General features: G+C 43.8%; 1 protein-coding gene across 1 annotated transcript in view; it reads left to right on the top strand.

Moving 5' to 3' along the window:
* The first annotated feature begins 1537 nt into the window (after positions 1–1537).
* Positions 1538–20672, top strand: part of mdga2a (MAM domain containing glycosylphosphatidylinositol anchor 2a) — a 199796-nt gene continuing 180661 nt past the window's right edge. The window contains 2 exon segments of the mRNA XM_039008768.1: positions 1538–1721; positions 18854–18993. Coding sequence (XP_038864696.1) covers positions 1538–1721; positions 18854–18993 — 324 coding nt within the window.

The following is a 20672-nucleotide window of genomic DNA, read 5'->3' as shown; positions in this document are numbered from 1 at the left end:
ATTGTTAGTCTACACTACAGTACTGCATGTTGATAACATCATTAGTCTACACTACAGTACTGCATGTTGATAACATCATTAGTCTACACTACAGTACTGCATGTTGATAACATCATTAGTCTACACTACAGTACTGCATGTTGATAACATCATTAGTCTACACTACAGTACTGCATGTTGATAACATCATTAGTCTACACTACAGTACTGCATGTTGATAACATCATTAGTCTACACTACAGTACTGCATGTTGATAACATCATTAGTCTACACTACAGTACTGCATGTTGATAACATCATTAGTCTACACTACAGTACTGCATGTTGATAACATCATTAGTCTACACTACAGTACTGCATGTTGATAACATCATTAGTCTACACTACAGTACTGCATGTTGATAACATCATTAGTCTACACTACAGTACTGCATGTTGATAACATCATTAGTCTACACTACAGTACTGCATGTTGATAACATTGTTAGTCTACACTACAGTACTGCATGTTGATAACATCATTAGTCTACACTACAGTACTGCATATTGATAACATCATTAGTCTACACTACAGTACTGCATGTTGATAACATCATTAGTCTACACTACAGTACTGCATGTTGATAACATCATTTGACCGGTAAATGTTTATCATCCCAATGTGCTCTTACAGTAAAAGCTCCAAAAACTCTGGACTGTTACGTAAAAAAAAAATCTGCTCTCAGAACATCTGGAGTCTTGTCACCCCTGGAGCTAGGTCATACATCCACATGTAGACTGACGGCGACGCTACACCGACTGAATCTGAACTTACTGGAGCTAAGGAGACATGAGTTGTGGTGCGGATTGTTCAAGGAGAGAAGTGCACAGTTCTCTGAATCAGGACCAAAAGTGGACAAGTCGATTCAGAATGAGTGATTGTGGTTGAAGAATGCACTGGAGCTTATCGTCGGTTCGTTCACCTGCTTGTATTTGCATGTAGAAAAGGGAGAGAACTCTGTGTCACACAGTAAAGCCCTGGAGGTTCTGCTTTGTCATCAGTATGCTTGACAGGATATTACATTCATTTGGCTCAGCCTCTCCATTCCTCAAAGTTCAAGGCACGGGACAAATGGAAAACAACCTTGCCTGCCTCCTTACTGAGATCTTGGATGCATTTTGAATTTCAAACAAAACTTCCCTGGGTTATGAATTGCTTGTGACATTAAGCCTATTTCACAATGGATTTGCTTATTAAAGACTCACTCATATTGACCAGCAGCGAAGATAATGCAGGCCCTGGAAACAAGATTTGCCAAGCCTCCATTCAGCCGCACAATAACCCCTATGGAATTAACGGCTCTGTAATGACCCCTATGGAATTAACGGCTCTGTAATGAAACGTAATGAGTCATTTTGCTGCTCTTATTCAATTGCCACTTCAAAGCACGAGGGGAATTCCATCAGGCGGTTCCCCCGCGGTGCCTCCTCCAAGACTGTGCCATCCCAGTCAGCAGTACACACATTCCCCAACCCCATTTTCTCCCATTACACATCATGAGACTCAGAGACTGTCTCTCCCAGAGACTGCCTCTCCCAGTCACCGCCTGCCGGGTCCAGCTATACCTCCTAATCATCTTTGGCTCGTCCAGCCAGCGAGGGTGCCGTAACCCGAGGAGCAAACCAAGCGTGTGGGCCCGCCTCTCCGTACTCAGCATCTCCATGTGCTGTTGGGTAAACGGTCAGGAGCTTTTCCCAAAGCTGGGGGTGGGAGAGATTAAAGCATTAAGGGAAAGGGGATATAATATGGATCCGTGCTCTGCTACTCTGCCCTCCCTCCCAGAATGCTGTTGTAATGCGTTGGTGGGTGGGGGAGATTCAGGGAGTACAGGCCAGGTTGGCAGGCTAAGCCGAACCGCAGTCGGCCCATGTGGCGGGAGCAGCCGGTGGATGTGGCGTAGTCCCCAAGCAGTTGTCCTGTCATGTGTATCTAAGTGATTATCAGGAATGGCAGCGGGCCGCTTCATCCAATCAGGGCTATTATCCTCCTGGCCCCACTGTTGATTAGAGTGATTGAGAAGATAGAGAGGAGCTCACTGTAAAACGGGGATTACAGGTCCAAATGGGGCTGTGGCTCGGGTGTGTGTGTGTGTGTGTGTGTGTGTGTGTGTGTGTGTGTGTGTGTGTGTGTGTGTGTGTGTGTGTGTGTGTGTGTGTGTGTGTGTGTGTGTGTGTGTGTGTGTGTGTGTGTGCATGTGTGTGCGCGCGTGTGTGTGTGTGTGTGCATGTGTGTGTGCGCGTGTGTGTGTGTGTGTGTGTGTGTGTGTGTGTGTGTGTGTGTGTGTGTGTGTGTGTGTGTGTGTGGACCCATTGTGACCCAGTCCAGCTAAAACACTCGCTAGCTTTGACAAAGCTGTGATTTGTGTCATTCATTGTAAATATGTAGATCTATTTCCCATCCAATTGTATTTATGGTTGTTGCTCATACAAGTTTGTCGTTGGTTAATGGTTTCTGTATTCGTTTTTTTTTAGAGAAGCAGTAGTACTGTCCCACTTCTGCCATCCTGGGTCTAGCTAACTCAAAGTGATAACCATTAGCCAACCCAGTTGCCACTGTGCAGAGTTAGAGTAGAGTGACTATGTTTGTCCCTATTATTGTTTTGGTACTTGGTTTGTCACTCCCTCCGCTACTTCTGAAACACTCAGATGTCTGTTCACTTCATGTCAGAGAAGTGAGTCCAACAATTGCGCCACCAAAAATATGACAGATGCGAATGACAGTGTTTAATGAAATGAAAACAAAATCCTTTTGAAAGCTGAATTTGATATGCAAATGAACACATTCAGTTCAGCGATGATGTTGCTGTTCGTCCAGACATTCAATTTCAATTTACTGCAGAGTTCATCTAGCTACTGTATTGAAGTTTCAGTGACATATGCAGATCTAGCTTCATGAATAAGACATCGCATGGATCCCTTGACCTCAAATATTTTAAACCTCTCCTGTTTTCATGATGGGTTGCAGTCAGAGTTAGAGAGATGGGTTGTAGTCAGAGGTAGAGAGATGGGTTGTAGTCAGAGGTAGAGAGATGGGTTGTAGTCAGAGGTAGAGAGATGGGTTGTAGTCAGAGGTAGAGAGATGGGTTGTAGTCAGAGGTAGAGAGATGGGTTGTAGTCAGAGGTAGAGAGATGGGTTGTAGTCAGAGGTAGAGAGATGGGTTGTAGTCAGAGGTAGAGAGATGGGTTGTAGTCAGAGGTAGAGAGATGGGTTGTAGTCAGAGGTAGAGAGATGGGTTGTAGTCAGAGGTAGAGAGATGGGTTGTAGTCAGAGGTAGAGAGATAGGTTGTAGTCAGAGGTAGAGAGATGGGTTGTAGTCAGAGGTAGAGAGATGGGTTGTAGTCAGAGGTAGAGAGATGGGTTGTAGTGAGATGGGTTGTAGTCAGAGGTAGAGAGATGGGTTGTAGTCAGAGGTAGAGAGATGGGTTGTAGTCAGAGGTAGAGAGATGGGTTGTAGTCAAGAGATAGAGAGATGGGTTGTAGTCAAGAGATAGTGAGATGGGTTGTAGTCAAGAGATAGTGAGATGGGTTGTAGTCAAGAGATAGTGAGATGGGTTGTAGTCAAGAGATAGTGAGATGGGTTGTAGTCAAGAGATAGTGAGATGGGTTGTAGTCAAGAGATAGTGAGATGGGTTGTAGTCAAGAGATAGTGAGATGGGTTGTAGTCAAGAGATAGTGAGATGGGTTGTAGTCAAGAGATAGTGAGATGGGTTGTAGTCAAGAGATAGAGAGCAAGTCTTATATCATGATGACCGCACCAAAAGTGAACTGGCAATCATGTTCTGGCTGCTTGTATGATTGGACCTTCCCAGAACCCCACACAGACGGCTTGGCACTGATAGAATGTCAGATTTGGAAAGAAGAAGAAACATTTGAGCTGGCTCACAACACTAGCCTTTAATCCAAGTTATTCAATTTGGATCCACATGAAAAAATACTGTGGTCTAAATACTGTAGTATTACTATATGTATATACACTGTAGTGTTTTTGTGGACATGACTGTAGTATACTATAAAGGAAAGGGAAAGGGGGGATACCTAGTCAGTTGCACAACTGAATGCATTCAACTGAAATGTGTCTTCCGCATTTAACCTAGCGTAGTATTTACTGTAGTGTTTTTGCGTGTCACGATCGTCTTTACGTGAATGAGTGGACCAAGGCGCAGCGTGAGAGAAATACATCTTCCTTTTATTTGACGAAGACGTAACACGAAACTAAACACTCTTACAAAACTAACAAAACAATCGTGAAGCTATAAACGAAAGTGCACACACAAGCTACTAACGTTCAACATAGACAATTACCCACAAAAGCCTACTGCCTATGGCTGCCTTAAATATGGCTCCCAATCAGAGACAATGAATGACAGCTGTCTCTGATTGAGAACCATTCAGGCAACCATAGACATACCTAGACACCTACACTCAAACACAAACCCATCTACTCTACCTAAACCCCCTATACCATACAACCACCCAAGATGAGACAAAAACACACAAACATCCCCCCTGTCACACCCTGACCTAACCAAACTATTACAGAAAACAAAGATAACAAAGGCCAGGGCGTGACAGTACCCCCCCCCCCCAAAGGTGCGGACTCCGGCCGCAAAACCTGACACAGAAGGGGAGGGTCCGGGGTGGGCCTTATTATGGCGGCGGCTCGGGTGCGGGACGTGGCCCCCACTCCACCATTGTCAATACCCGCTTTGGTGGCTCTGGTAGATCCTGGCTGACTGGCGGCTCTGGAAGATCCTGGCTGACTGGCGGCTCTGGAAGATCCTGGCTGGCTGACGGCTCTGGCTGGTCATGGCTGGCTGACGGCTCTGGCTGGTCATGGCTGGATGACGGCTCTGGCTGGTCATGGCTGGATGACGGCTCTGGCTGGTCATGGCTGGATGACGGCTCTGGCTGGTCATGGCTGGATGACGGCTCTGGCTGGTCATGGCTGGATGACGGCTCTGGCTGCTCCTGTCTGGCGGAAGGCTCTGGCGGCTCCTGTCTGGCGGAAGGCTCTGGCGGCTCCTGTCTGGCGGACGGCTCTGGCGGACGGCTCTGGCGGCTCCTGTCTGGCGGACGGCTCTGGCGGCTCCTGTCTGGCGGACGGCTCTGGCGGCTCCTGACTGACGGACGGCTCTGGCGGCTCCTGACTGACGGACGGCTCTGAAGGCTCAGGACAGACGGGCGGCTTTGAAGGCTCAGGACAGACGGGCAGCGCAGGCGGCACTTGGCAGACGGGCAGTTCAGACGGCGTTGGGCAGACGGGCAGTTCAGGCGCCGCTGGGCAGACGGCAGACTCTGGCCGGCTGAGGCGCACTGTAGGCCTGGTGCGTGGTACCGGAACTGGAGGTACCGGGCTAAGAACACGCACCTTCCGGCTAGTGCGGGGAGCAGCAACAGGACGCACAGGACTCTGGAGACGCACAGGAGGCTTGGTGCGTGGTGTAGGCACTGGTGGTACTGGGCTGGGGCGGGGAGGTGGCGCCGGAAATACCGGACCGTGCAGGCGTACTGGCTCCCTTGAGCACTGAGCCTGCCCAACCTTACCTGGTTGTATGCTCCCCGTAGCCCTGGGCTGTGTAGGCGAACCGGGGACACCATGCGTAAGGCTGGTGCCATGTATGCCGGCCCGAGGAGACGCACTGGAGACCAGACGCGTTGAGCCGGCTTCATGGCACCTGGCTCAATACTCAATCTAGCCCGGCCGATACGAGGAGCTGGTATGTACCGCACCGGGCTATGCACACGTACAGGAGACACCATGCGCTCTACCGCATAACACGGTGTCTGCCCGTACTCTCGCTCTCCACGGTAAGTACAGGGAGTTGGCTCAGGTCTCCTACCTGACTTCGCCACACTCCGTTGTAGCCCCCCCCCCAAGAAATTTTTGGGCTTGATTAACCGGCTTCCAGCCTCGCCTCCGTGCTGCCTCCTCATACCACCGCCTCTCGGCTTTAGCTGCCTCCAGCTTTTCACGAGGGCGCCGATATTCTCCAGGTTGAGCCCAAGGTCCCTTACCATCCAATTCGTCCTCCCATGTCCAGAAATCCTGTGTAGGTTGCTCCTGCTGCTGCTTAACACGCTGCTTGGTCCTTTTGTGGTGGGCAATTCTGTCACGATCGTCTTTACGTGAATGAGTGGACCAAGGCGCAGCGTGAGAGAAATACATCTTCCTTTTATTTAACGAAGACGTAACACGAAACTAAACACTCTTACAAAACTAACAAAACAATCGTGAAGCTATAAACGAAAGTGCACACACAAGCTACTAACGTTCAACATAGACATAGACAATTACCCACAAAAGCCTACTGCCTATGACTGCCTTAAATATGGCTCCCAATCAGAGACAATGAATGACAGCTGTCTCTGATTGAGAACCATTCAGGCAACCATAGACATACCTAGACACCTACACTCAAACACAAACCCATCTACTCTACCTAAACCCCCTATACCATACAACCACCCAAGACGAGACAAAAACACACAAACATCCCCCCTGTCACACCCTGACCTAACCAAACTATTACAGAAAACAAAGATAACAAAGGCCAGGGCGTGACATTGCGGACATGACTGTAGTATACTATAGTATTCACCGTAGTATTTTTGCAGACATGATGGTAGTATACTATAGTATTCGCTGTAGTATTTTTGCAGACATGATGGTAGTATACTATAGTATTCACTGTAGTATTTTTGCAGACATGATGGTAGTATACTATAGTATTCACTGTAGTATTTTTGCAGACATGATGGTAGTATACTATAGTGTATTTGCGGACATGACTGTAGTAAATGTAAGTAATAAGGCCCGAGGGGGTGTGGTATATGGCCAATATACCACGCCTAAGAGGTTGTTCTTAACCACGATGCAACACGGAGTGCCTGGATACAGCCCTTAGCTGTGGTATATTGGCAATATACCACAAACCCCTGAGGTGCCTTATTGCTATTATAAACTGGTTACCAATGTAATTAGAGCAGTAAAAATGTTTTGTCATACACGTGGTATACAGTCTGATATACCATAGCTTTCAGCCAAACAGCATTCAGGGCTCGAACAACCCAGTTTATAATGTAGTAACACCTGCCGACTAGGGTTAGCTAAAACTACCAGACTACGATAGCTACTGTTTAATAGGAGAACACCTCAACCAGAACATGAGACACACAGGTTTGTGACAGGCCACCTATTGAGTTGGGTCAACAGTACTGAGCAATGCAACAGACCAGACAACTCACCATAGCAAAAATGTTTATTACAATTGTAACATCTAAACTTAGAGAGGTTCTAGGCCCATTAAAGGGAAACAGTAGAGGCATATTTAAAGAAACAATGTTTTTTAAAGCTTAGAGGATTAGGTGTGCTTGTTTGACAGATAAATAACTGTAACTTCCACTAGAAAGCTTTCTGAAATATAACAGTGCTTTCACAGAGATTCAGCAGACCAAGTTCACAAGATGAACAAAAACAGTGACAAACAATACTGTCATTTGATTGTAGAAAATAAAGAACAGTGAACCACTGCATTTACATGAACAGTAGATGTTATAGAAATACAAATGACTTCTTAAGAAGACAGTCACCTTTATTGGAGGGCTCAGTCAATAAACTGCCTGGACCTCAAATCAGCAAAGTCTCTCCAAACAAACCAACTGAAAACAAAAGGATATTGTTGCAGTGAATACTGCAGTAATGTCCTCAAAAACACTAAAGTGAATAATATACATAAAGAACATCTTCAATATTGTCCCACATGAATAAACACACTGATGGTCAAACTCAACACATACCATTCAGAACAATCGACTACAAGCCAAACATTTTTTGGGGCGGCAGGTAGCCTAGTGGTTAGATCGTTGGGCCAGTAGCTGAAAGGTTGCTGGATTGAATCCCCGAGCTGACAAGGTGATCTGTCGTTCTGCCCCTGAACAAGGAAGTTCCTTCACGGTTCCCTGGTAAGCCATCATTGTAAATAAGAATTTGTTCTGACTTGCCTAGTTAAATAAAGTTTCAATAAAATAAAAACATTCAAGACAGCATGGTCACAAAATGGTTGCTCACAGAAACAACCCAACAATTTATAGTCTATACACACAGATTATCTTCCAGGTACAAAGCTCTCACCTGAACACCAAGGGGTGCTTGGTGCTTTTCTGCACGTCCTCCCCTAAAATGGGGGCTATAAATGGGTAAAGCTATAAATGAACATAGCAGCAATTAACAATGAATGGCCAGTAAGGAGTGCAATAGCATGGTAGGCCGAAGTTATAGCAGGCTAATTTAGCAATTGCTACATAGCATAGCATGGCAAGCAAACAAACATTCTAAAACTAACAAAAGTAGCAAGCATAGCCATAAAGCAGGCCTAGTGAGCATAACAAGGAAATGCACAAAAAAGTGCAACATTTATTAATGAAATTACATACCCAAATCTAACTGCCTGTAGCTCAGGACCTGAAGCAAGGATATGCATATTCTTAATACCATTTGAAAGGAAACACTTGGAAGTTTGTGGAAATATGAAATGAATGTAGGAGAATATAACACAATAGATCTGGTAAAAGATAATACAAAGAAAAAAGCATGAGTATTTTTGTATTTTTTTTGTACCATCATCTTTGAAATGCAAGAGTAAGGCCATCATGTATTATTCCAGCCCAGGCGCAATTTAGATTTTGGCCACTAGATGTCAGCAGTGTATGTGCAACGTTTTAGACCAATCCAATGAACCATTGCATTTTTGTTCAAAATGTTGTATCAAGACTGCCCAAATGTGCCTAATTGGTTTATTAATAACTTTTCAAGTTCATAACTGTGCACTCTCCTCAAACAATAGCATGGTATTATTTCACTGTAATAGCTACTGTAAATTGGACAGTGCAGGTAGATTAACAAGAATTTAAGCTTTCTGCCAATATCAGATATCTCTATGTCCTGGGAAATGTTCTTGTTATTTACAACCTCATGCTAATCACATTAGCCTACATTAGCTCAACCGTCCCGTGGGGGACCCACCGATCCTGTAGAAGTTTAACATGTGTCCATTAAAACTACTAGTACCAAAGGGAACTGATCAATAGACTCAAAATAGCTGTTTTTTATTTACCTTTATTTAACTAGGCAAGTCAGTTAAGAACAAATTCTTATTTTTAATGACGGCCTAGGAACAGTGGGTTAACTGCCTTGTTCAGGGGCAGAACGACAGATTTTTACCTTGTCTGAGCTGTTAGCATTTCACAGCCATTAGTGGCCGATATGAAACAATGGTTTGGGAGTCCTCTTATCCTCTTCTACAAGATAAAAGGCTTGTCCTTAGCACTACTGATCCGACACAATGAATTGATGCTCGTTTCAAAGCACTACTGATCCGACACAATGTACCGATACTCGTTTCAAAGTATTACTGATCCGACACAATGTACCTATGTACCAATGTACCTATACATCAATGTACCTATACTTTTTTTTATCACGTGGTTTTTCAAATTGTTTGGCAAAATGCGAGAACCCACAGATTTTGTTGTGGTTCTGGGGCTTTCTTCGATTCCAAGTTGCTTTCAAACACCGGCCTCGACTGAACACCTTACAATGTATTACATTGTTTTTAATGTAGCGTCACCTGAACAGTAGCTTAGCAGGTAGAGTTAGGGTCTCAGGGACCAGAACACTCAGACAACAGGGAATGGGGTTGAATCCTAGCTAAGGCATATTATTTTAATAATTGTTTTATGTGAAACCACACTTTCTTCACATTGTTGTTTAAACAATTAGTTTAATTCAGTAAAGTAAAACAAATAATGACATAGATTCACAGTTTTTGACAGCAAAAAAAGTGATTCACAGCAAAAAAGGGAAGCATGATGAAAGTTGCTATCCTGTATGGTAACTGATAGTAGTCTACTAAGACCTGCAACTAGCTGCTGGAGATTTGAGAAATATTGTAGATTTTTTTATATGAACTTCAAATGCTGCTTTTCATTGCTCACCAGCAGATGTCACTAATGTTTTTTACGGGTGGGTGGGAAAGGATCTGGGTGGAGTTGAATCAGTGAAGGTAACCTGTAGTGGACTTGTGATATTTGTTTGTGTTTCTTCTGCCAAGAGGGAGCGGGTGCTCTATCGCCTTGCAACTTGGGTCTAGATCGGTTTCTTGCTTTGCCCTTAGGAACAGGGCACCATTGAAAGGAGTGATTTCGGGGGTAGCGTTAAGTGTGGAAGTGGAGCAATTGAAGTTTCCTGGTGTTTGTGACGCCCGACCATTTGTTGCGACGTAGACCCGGTGGTAAGCGTGGTGAAACATTGTCAGTCCTTTTGAGTTTTGAGTCAGAGTCTTTACCAGACAAAGTCATTTTTAGGATATATCAGTTATCCTGTTAGAGCTTTTGTGCCGAATCCACTGCGGTGTTTCAGGTGCCACATTTATGGTCATGTCGCAGCATTGTGTTGGAGAGAGATTCCAAGATGTGGGAAGTGTGCAGGACAGAATGGGATAGAGGATTGTGTAGTTTCGGTGGATAAAGTTGTGTGTCAACTGTAGGGGTGCCCATGTTGCTGGGGATCGGAAGTGTCCGGTGCGAGAGAGGCAGGTTGAGGTGGCCAGAGTCAGAGTAGTGCAGAAGATGTCATATGTTGAAGCAGTGACGAAAGTAGAGGAGGATGGGTCAAGGGTGAGGGATTCTGAGAGGATCCCTGTGAGTTGTAGATCTGTGTCAGAACAGAGGGATAGGCCAACGAGTGATATACTTTATGCTTCAGTAAGGTTGGCTTGTTAGTGTTCATAGCAATGGTTATCAACTGTACCACAGAGATGAAACACAAATCACAGAAAATAGATGTTGTGCTGGCAGCTGCAGAGAAGTATTTGGGTATACAAGATTTGACTTCAGAAGAGTTACAGGGTGTGTTGAGTGTTGGTGTCCCGTTCTCCCAGGCCGTTGGCATGGTGCAGGAGCAGATAGGGTCAAAGTAGTGGGGGAGTGGGGGAGTAGGTTTTTAATGAATGGATTGTATCACCAAGTATCATGGATTTATATTATAGTCCGGTTGGGGGTGGTAATGCAACATATTGGATGCCAACCACCGTTAAACCACGAAGAAGAAGAGGAGAGAAACATATAAAAGCACCCCTTCGTCATGCTCAGGTGAGAGCTTTGTACCTGGAAGGTCCTTTGTGTATAGACCATAAGTCGTTGCTGTTGGTTGAGTTCTGTGAGCAACCATTTTGTGACCATGCTGTCTTGAAGAAATGTTTGGAGTGTGGTCGATTGTTCTGAATTGTATGTGTTCAGTTTGACCATCAGTGAGTTTATTCATGTGACAATATTCAAGATATTCATTATGTAAAACCACTGCAATAATGTCCTCCTGTTTTCAGTTGGTTTGTTTGGAGAGGTTTTGCTGGTTTGAGGTCCAGGCAGTTTATTTGCCGTGCCCTCCAATAGGGACCCTTTAAGTAAAGTAATTTGTATAATTCTAAAATATCTACTGTTTATGTAAATGCAGTGGTTAACTGTTATTTATTTTCTACCATCAGAAGAACATTATTGTTTGTTCTTTGTCCTCTTGTGAACTTGGTCAGCTGAACACTGTTGTATTTCAGAAAGCTATCTAGTGGAAGTAACAGATCAAAGTCATTTTGGTGTACTCTTGTTAATGTGCGTTATTTCTGTCAAACAGAAATGGGCCTCCTGAGTGGCGCTGTGGTCCACTAGAGATTCTGGGTTCAGGCTCTGTCACGACCGGGAGACCCATAGGGCGGCGCACAATTGGCCCAGCGTCGTCCGGGTTAGGGGAGGGTTAGAGGAGGGTTTGGTCGGCAGGGATGTCCTTGTCCCATCGCGCACTAGTGACTCCTGTGGCGGGCCGAGCGCAGTGCACGCTGACACGGTCGCCAGGTGTACAGTGTTTTCCTCCTTCACATTGGTGCAGCTGGCTTCTGGGTTAAGTGGGCATTGTCAAGAAGCAGTGCGGCTTGGTTGGGTTGTGTTTCGGAGGACACACGGCTCTCGACCTTCGCCTCTCCCGAGTCCGTACGGGAGTTGCAGCGATGAGACAAGACTGTAACTACCAATTGGATACCACAACATTTGGGAGGGAAAAAAAGTTGTTTCTTCTTTACATCTGCCTCTACAGTTTCCCTTTAATGGGCCTAGAATCACTAACGTTTAGATGTAATGCATTTTTGTTTATTTTTTGCTAATGTGTGTTGTCGACTCCGTTGCATTGCTCAGAACTGTTGACCCAACTCAATAGGTGGTCTGTCACAAACCTGTGTGTCTTATGTTCTGGTTGAGAGAATGCCAAGAGTGTGCAAAGCTGTCATCAAGCAAACGGCGGCTACTTTGAAGAATCTCAAATGTAAAATATATTTAGATTTTTTTGGTCACTACATGATTCCATATGTGTTATTTAATAGTTTTGATGCCTTTACTATTATTCTACAATTTAGAAAATAGTCAAAATAAAGAAAAACCCTTGAATGAGTAGGTGTGTACAAACTTTTGACTTGTACGGTACATGTACATTACCTCAACTAACCGGTGCCCCCGCACATTGACTCTGTACCGGTACCTCCTGTATATAGCCTCCACATTGACTCTGTACCGGTACCTCCTGTATAAAGCCTCCACATTGACTCTGTACCGGTACCTCCTGTATAAAGCCTCCACATTGACTCTGTACCGGTACCTCCTGTATATAGCCTCCACATTGACTCTGTACCGGTACCGCCTGTATATACCCTCCACATTGACTCTGTACCGGTACCTCCTGTATATAGCCTCCACATTGACTCTGTACCGGTACCTCCTGTATATACCCTCCACATTGACTCTGTACCGGTACCTCCTGTATATAGCCTCCACATTGACTCTGTACCGGTACCTCCTGTATATAGCCTCCACATTGACTCTGTACCGGTACCTCCTGTATATAGCCTCGCTACTGTTATTTTATTGGTGCTCTTTAATTATTATTATCATTTAATTTTTTCCTCAGTTTATTTTAGTATATACTTTCTTAACACTTATTTTTCTTAAAACTACATTGTTGGTTAAGGATTTGTAAGTAAGCATTTCACTGTGCATGTGACAAATACTGTTTTCTTTTGATTTGAACTGGTGTAGAGTCTTATGTTCTGGTTGAGGTGTTCCCCTCATTAAACAGTAACTGTTGTATCTTATGTTCTGGTTGAGGTGTTCCCCTCATTAAACAGTAACTGTTGTATCTTATGTTCTGGTTGAGGTGTTCCCCTCATTAAACAGTAACTGGTGTATCTTATGTTCTGGTTGAGGTGTTCCCCTCATTAAACAGTAACTGTTGTATCTTATGTTCTGGTTGAGGTGTTCCCCTCATTAAACAGTAACTGGTGTAGAGTCTTATGTTCTGGTTGAGGTGTTCCACTCATTAAACAGTAACTGTTGTATCTTATGTTCTGGTTGAGGTGTTCCCCTCATTAAACAGTAACTGGTGTAGAGTCTTATGTTCTGGTTGAGGTGTTCCCCTCATTAAACAGTAACTGGTGTAGAGTCTTGTGTTCTGGTTGAGGTGTTCCCCTCATTAAACAGTAACTGTTGTATCTTATGTTCTGGTTGAGGTGTTCCCCTCATTAAACAGTAACTGTTGTATCTTATGTTCTGGTTGAGGTGTTCCCCTCATTAAACAGTAACTGGTGTATCTTATGTTCTGGTTGAGGTGTTCCCCTCATTAAACAGTAACTGTTGTATCTTATGTTCTGGTTGAGGTGTTCCCCTCATTAAACAGTAACTGTTGTATCTTATGTTCTGGTTGAGGTGTTCCCCTCATTAAACAGTAACTGTTGTATCTTATGTTCTGGTTGAGGTGTTCCCCTCATTAAACAGTAACTGGTGTAGAGTCTTATGTTCTGGTTGAGGTGTTCCCCTCATTAAACAGTAACTGTTGTATCTTATGTTCTGGTTGAGGTGTTCCCCTCATTAAACAGTAACTGTTGTATCTTATGTTCTGGTTGAGGTGTTCCCCTCATTAAACAGTAACTGTTGTATCTTATGTTCTGGTTGAGGTGTTCCCCTCATTAAACAGTAACTGTTGTATCTTATGTTCTGGTTGAGGTGTTCCCCTCATTAAACAGTAACTGGTGTATCTTATGTTCTGGTTGAGGTGTTCCCCTCATTAAACAGTAACTGTTGTATCTTATGTTCTGGTTGAGGTGTTCCCCTCATTAAACAGTAACTGGTGTATCTTATGTTCTGGTTGAGGTGTTCCCCTCATTAAACAGTAACTGTTGTATCTTATGTTCTGGTTGAGGTGTTCCCCTCATTAAACAGTAACTGTTGTATCTTATGTTCTGGTTGAGGTGTTCCCCTCATTAAACAGTAACTGTTGTATCTTATGTTCTGGTTGAGGTGTTCCCCTCATTAAACAGTAACTGGTGTATCTTATGTTCTGGTTGAGGTGTTCCCCTCATTAAACAGTAACTGGTGTAGAGTCTTATGTTCTGGTTGAGGTGTTCCCCTCATTAAACAGTAACTGTTGTATCTTATGTTCTGGTTGAGGTGTTCCCCTCATTAAACAGTAACTGTTGTATCTTATGTTCTGGTTGAGGTGTTCCCCTCATTAAACAGTAACTGGTGTAGAGTCTTATGTTCTGGTTGAGGTGTTCCCCTCATTAAACAGTAACTGTTGTATCTTATGTTCTGGTTGAGGTGTTCCCCTCATTAAACAGTAACTGGTGTAGAGTCTTATGTTCTGGTTGAGGTGTTCCACTCATTAAACAGTAACTGGTGTATCTTATGTTCTGGTTGAGGTGTTCCCCTCATTAAACAGTAACTGGTGTATCTTATGTTCTGGTTGAGGTGTTCCACTCATTAAACAGTAACTGGTGTATCTTATGTTCTGGTTGAGGTGTTCCCCTCATTAAACAGTAACTGGTGTATCTTATGTTCTGGTTGAGGTGTTCTCATTAAACAGTAACTGGTGTAGTGTGGTAGTTGTGCCATTTTAGCTAACCCTAGTCTGCCGGTGTTACTACAATATACTACAGTCATGTTCGCAAAAACATTACAGTGAATAATGCAGGATACTTCGGTCATGTCTGCAAAAACACTATAGTGAAAATTATAGTATCTAGTAATACTACAGTAATTAGACCATAGTATACTGTAGTATTTCTTTCATGTGGGTTAGCTGTAGCTGTTGGGCCACAATGGAAATACATTTTAAATACATTATATATTTTTTGTTATTCTCGAACAAATCTCTAAATGCGTTGTATCCACATTTGTGGTTGTATTGTGTTTTTAAATAGTCAAATAAATCAAGGGATACTACAGTGTGGAGTATAGCATACTACACAATTCTATAGTAAGCACTACACAATCGAGGGAGAACCTCAGAGGAAATCCCCGGCATGAGCTCCCCAAGGACAGCTCAAATCAAAACAGCGTTGACAAAGCTAGCAGCTAGCAGTAAAGCTAGCTAGCAGCCCAATCGATATAAAAATGATTTAGTAAGCACTACACGATTGAGGGATACTTCAGTGTGGAGTATAGTATTCTACAGTATACTAAAGTTTACTACAGCATTCTGTAGAATTTTATAGTAAGTACTATAGTATTCTAGAGTAAACTGTAGTATTTTTTTATGTGGGCGAATGCAGGCTCCATGAACACACGTCCAAATTGTTTGCCTCTCTTTTCTCCGAGGTCGTTTTATTCTATTCAAATCCACACGAGACATGTTTCCATATGTTAAACTCTGAACATATGCTACTCACTGAACCAAGAAAATGGGTACCCACGTCATTGTCATCCTATGGGGCCATATTTTGGTGAGGCATGCTACAGAGAAGACTGACATCACAGGACGGCCACATTAGCAGAGTCATGTGGGGGGGAGGGGAGGGGGGGGAGACTCATTCTCTAAAAATAGACAATAGAAAAGTAGGTCAGGGTACATTGCAGGCAGCTGGCACACAGGAAGTACAATAGTTTAAGTTTTTCCCTTTGTTGTGCAATCCGATGGAACAGCCTTAACCTTCAGCTCAGTAGCTATTTTGGGCCTGTGCTTTTTAATTACCATAACCCCCCCCCCCGCCACACACACACACACACACACACAATATGAGTAGAAACATATTTTCCCGGCTCATAAAGTTTTCTTATGTTGCATTATGGCCTCTCAATACACATTAAATCCATTATTTTCATTTCAAACAACACATTTCAAACACATTGCAATGAACTACTCCACTCTGCACGATAGGAGGCTACCTCAATAAGAATAGTAGAAAATTACATTAATTTCAGAGCTACTTGGGGGAATGACTCATGAGTATATCATTGAAGCTCCAGCTCTGTGATACTGAAGGCTTCAGTTCTGGCTGTTCATATGGGGGGGGGGGTCAATATTGGAAACATCCCGGCTCGTCGGTCTCCCGTGCACAACTTTTTGAAGTCTAATAAGATAAGGTTATTTTTTATCTCCCGTTTCTAAAGATGAATAATATCCTTGGTTTATTGCATAAATCTTGCTCCTCTCAAATCGTCTGTGCTTTACATCAGCCGGGGAGATGCAGGTAACTGCACACTGGTAACATTGTGTGAATCAGCAGAAGCAGACGTTTTTCCTGAACAGGAGAAAAATTAATTGCCCTAGTTATATGGACTGTGACTTTAGCCATACCTCTGTTTTTTCACTGTTTCTACATGCTAGTTTTATGGACTGTAGCCTCGTCACGAACCCGGAAGTTCCATGTCAGAAATCATCTAAAGAGGGGTCAGAACCCAGTGTAAATCAGTGACGCCTCTCAACACGTCAAACCAATCAAACGCCTTGCTAGGGCGGCGCTCCTAAAGGTGCTCAGCAGATTAGTGCGGTAGGAGTAAACAGTGCGTGAGGGGCAAAACATTTCAACAAAACACGCAATTTACTGCGTTGTCAGCATGTTGGTTTTCACAGCATTTCTCTGTTATTTCACGATGATCTTAAGCAGAAATGGTCTACAATTCTGGCCATATTCATATTTTTCTGAAGTGATATTTGGCTGTAAAGGCTAGCATGAGGGACGTGTAGCTTTCCACAATGAGGTTGGTTTTAAGAAAAGTCAGTTAACCTTGTAAGCTACCTAGGTATAACTAACTAGCTAGTTCCTATTCCTCTCACGATTCTAAAGCCAACATAAAAAAAACAAAAACAAACGATTATTGGCCTAAAAGTTTAGCTGTTAGCCCAGTCTGTAGTTTATCCAGTGACCATGTACTGTCTATGGGAACTTCAATCATTTTGCTAGCAACATTGCTAAAATGAATGAAATTAAATGAATCTCATAAAATCTTACCTGTATTGCTCGTCTCTTTATGTTCATACTGTACCGAAATTACAAGGGTTGGATTTGCACCATTTTTTTAAATGTCAGCACTTAAAAGGCATGTACAAAATGTGGTATATAGTTTGCCTCAGATACATTGTCTACTGGTATAATTTTAAATTGAGAACATACAGCTCAACATGTAAACAATGTGTGAGTTTAGCCATGCTCTGCTTCAGATGACAGATGCCCATAAGGACAGTAATTCCATCATACTCTATTGGCGATGCATTGACATATGATATGCTGCAAAATGGATTCACACAGCTGACATACTGAGAGAGAGTGACAATCAAATCAAACCGATTGGAGATCTTGCAACAGAAAGGAAATGTTGATTTGAGAACACAACACAGAAACACAGACACATTACAGACAGAACCCCTTCCCCTCTTTATTGCAGGATTGTGATTAATCAACATTGACACTAGTTCATTTTGCATAATAGTTTAACAATTAAAAACAGTTTAAAGACTTCACTTCAAAGAATCAACACTTCATCACTTCAAAATGTACAAATAAGCTAACTGGTATGTAAAGATTAGATATGTTACTCTAAACAACAATAGATAACTGAGTGATAACAAGTAGGTTATTATTACTAAAGCATAACTTCTGGTGAACAAAAACAAATCCATACCAGCGGTGGCCAACCTTGCTCCACTGATCCCTGATCTGCTGGATGAGCAGACTTCTAAACCAGCCCAGCAATAGCACACTTGATTATCAACTAATTAGGTTTGATAAGTTGAATCAGGTGTGTTATTGCTGGGCTGGAATAAAAGTCTGCAGGTGTTATTTAGTTCCCGAGTGGTGCATCTCAGTGCAAGAGGCATCATTACAGTACCTGGTTTGAATCCAAGCTGTATCGCCCTGATTGGGAGTCCCAGAGGGCGGCGCACAATTGGCCCAGCATCGTCCGGGTTTGGCTGGCGTAGGCCGTCATTGTAAATATGAATTTGTTCTTAACTGACTTGCCTCGTTAAATAAATGTGTGTTTTTTTAACAGAACCCTGCACACCTCCTGCAGGGTTGGCCTGCTCCAACTGTAATAGGTCTATACATTGTGTGTGATGTTTAACTGTAATTTGTTAACATGCTGTAGGTATGCCTACACATATAACCCATGGCATATAGGATATACCCTTAGTCTCTTGCAACCTCTCTTTTCATCTGCAAACAGGCTTTCACAGCTTTCCATATCTGAGTACAGAAAACATCCCAAAGAAACAGGCTTCATTATACTCAAATTAGACAGCACTGAATATTATGATGTTCTGTCCTCAAAGATGTCCCCTCTAGGAACTGGGGAATCTTTTCATAATGAGCTAGCTAGCTAGTAATACATTGTATTTACTTACTTGAATGGGTTCTCTCAACCAACCTTTTTGGGGTCCTTGTTACATCTGTGTTTCTCATTGAACCTGACATGAATTTATTTGATATTTTCTTCCTCAACAGCACCCCCTACAGTCCGAATCATCCACTCTGGCCACGCATGCAACGTCGAGGAGGAGCGCTACACCGAGCGTGTCTACACCATCCGGGAGGGAGAGACCCTGGAGCTAGCCTGTCTGGTCTCGGGCCACCCTCGACCTCAGGTGAGATCATCACTGCACTATCCCCAGATCCAGTTGACTGGCGTACAACGTCTGTGCCATATCACTAGAATGACTGGAACGGACATTACCATTCAAGTCAACTTTCTGTGATGGATGGACAAGCGACAATATTGAGTGTACCCATGACTGTACCAGTCAAGTTGCCGTGGTCTGAGCATAGAATTTGAGCTACTTGGGCTCCCGAGTGGCACAGTGGTCTAAGGCACTGCATCGCAGTGCTAGCTGTGCCACTAGAGATTCTGGGTTTGAGTCCAGGCTCTGTCGCAGCCGGCAGTGACCGAGAGACGCATGGGGCAGCGCACAATTGGCCCAGCGTCGTCAGGGTTTGGGGAGGGTTTGGCCGGCAGGGATATCCTTGTCGCTTCGCGCACTAGCGATTCCTGTGATGGGCCGGGCGCAGTGCATGCTGACACGGTTGCCTGGTGTACGGTGTTTCCTCTGACACATTGGTGAGGCTGGCTTCTGGGTTATGTGGGCATTGTGACAAGAAGCAGTGCGGCTTGGTTGGGTTGTGCACGGCTGTCGACCTTCGCCTCTCTCAAGTCCGTACTTGAGTGAGAAAGCGATGAGACAAGACAGTAACTAGCAATTGGATATCACAAAATGTCAGAGGAAAAAGGGGTAAAAAAATAGAATTAGAATTACTAGATCAGACACTAATTTAAGTCAACCTTGCTTGAAGGGTGTACCAGTCAAGTTGCCATGGTAACTAGCATTTCTATTTGTATGGCTCCTGTAAATTCTCCACCTCTTAGACTTCCACTCCACTGCCATACATTTGCCGGAGCTGAGTGGCAGGGCGTCATCAAGCACTCTGTCGCGGCACGCTGGGTCGCGGCACGCTGTCCTGTCCAGGTCTTTCCATGTGCAAATGAGTGCAATCAGACCCGAGTGAAGAGGAGCTCCCCATTGGGGGAAACGGCCACAGGAGAAATCATCAGATGTTCTCTACTACAGAACTACCCAGGGAATCAAACATTTACACTAAAAGCAAGAGAGAGAGAGCTGGAAAAGAATAGTGCATACTACATTTCTCATGGAGTCTTCATGAATGCGTGTGATAGTCATGTTTTATTACTCAACATAGTTAAGTGAATGAATGGGAAATACATGGAGTTGACACAATGGATGATGAAGATGGGGGGGGGGGTCACTGAGGGTGGAATGTTTTATTGTAGGATTGGGTATGTGATGTGCTAGGACCCTGATGACAGATGGTTTCATTCATCTCCACTATATTACAGTACAGTTCCACAGTAATGAATTGACCGAGGTCCAATTGTCCAACCTATACGACCACAGAGAGATGGCGTCATGGCGGCTTACAGTGAAGCCGGGTACTATACTATAACACCATTTCATTGGGTGGATGGACTTCAAACACACTGTAGATTTCCAGAGCTTGGCTTCTGGGGCTCGTCACTGATGGAGCAACGAGGCACCATCCAGCCCTGGCATCGGCTGCCTTGTCCCCCAACTGACAGAAGTGTTAGCCTGCTAAAGCCAGGGGTGTGCCAGCCAGAGGCACAGAGCCATAATGCCAAGAATATTGTTATTCTCTGCTGTTGTAGACTCTGCTGTTGTAGACTCTGCTGTTGTAGACTCTGCTGTTGTAGACTCTGCTGTTGTAGACTCTGCTGTTGTAGCTAGGTCAAATT

The sequence above is a fragment of the Salvelinus namaycush genome, chromosome 15 (assembly GCF_016432855.1).
Source record: "Salvelinus namaycush isolate Seneca chromosome 15, SaNama_1.0, whole genome shotgun sequence".
In the NCBI taxonomy this organism is placed as follows: domain Eukaryota; kingdom Metazoa; phylum Chordata; class Actinopteri; order Salmoniformes; family Salmonidae; genus Salvelinus; species Salvelinus namaycush.
The sequence above is the reverse complement of the archived record's forward strand: the minus strand, read 5'-3'. Positions and strand labels throughout refer to the sequence as shown.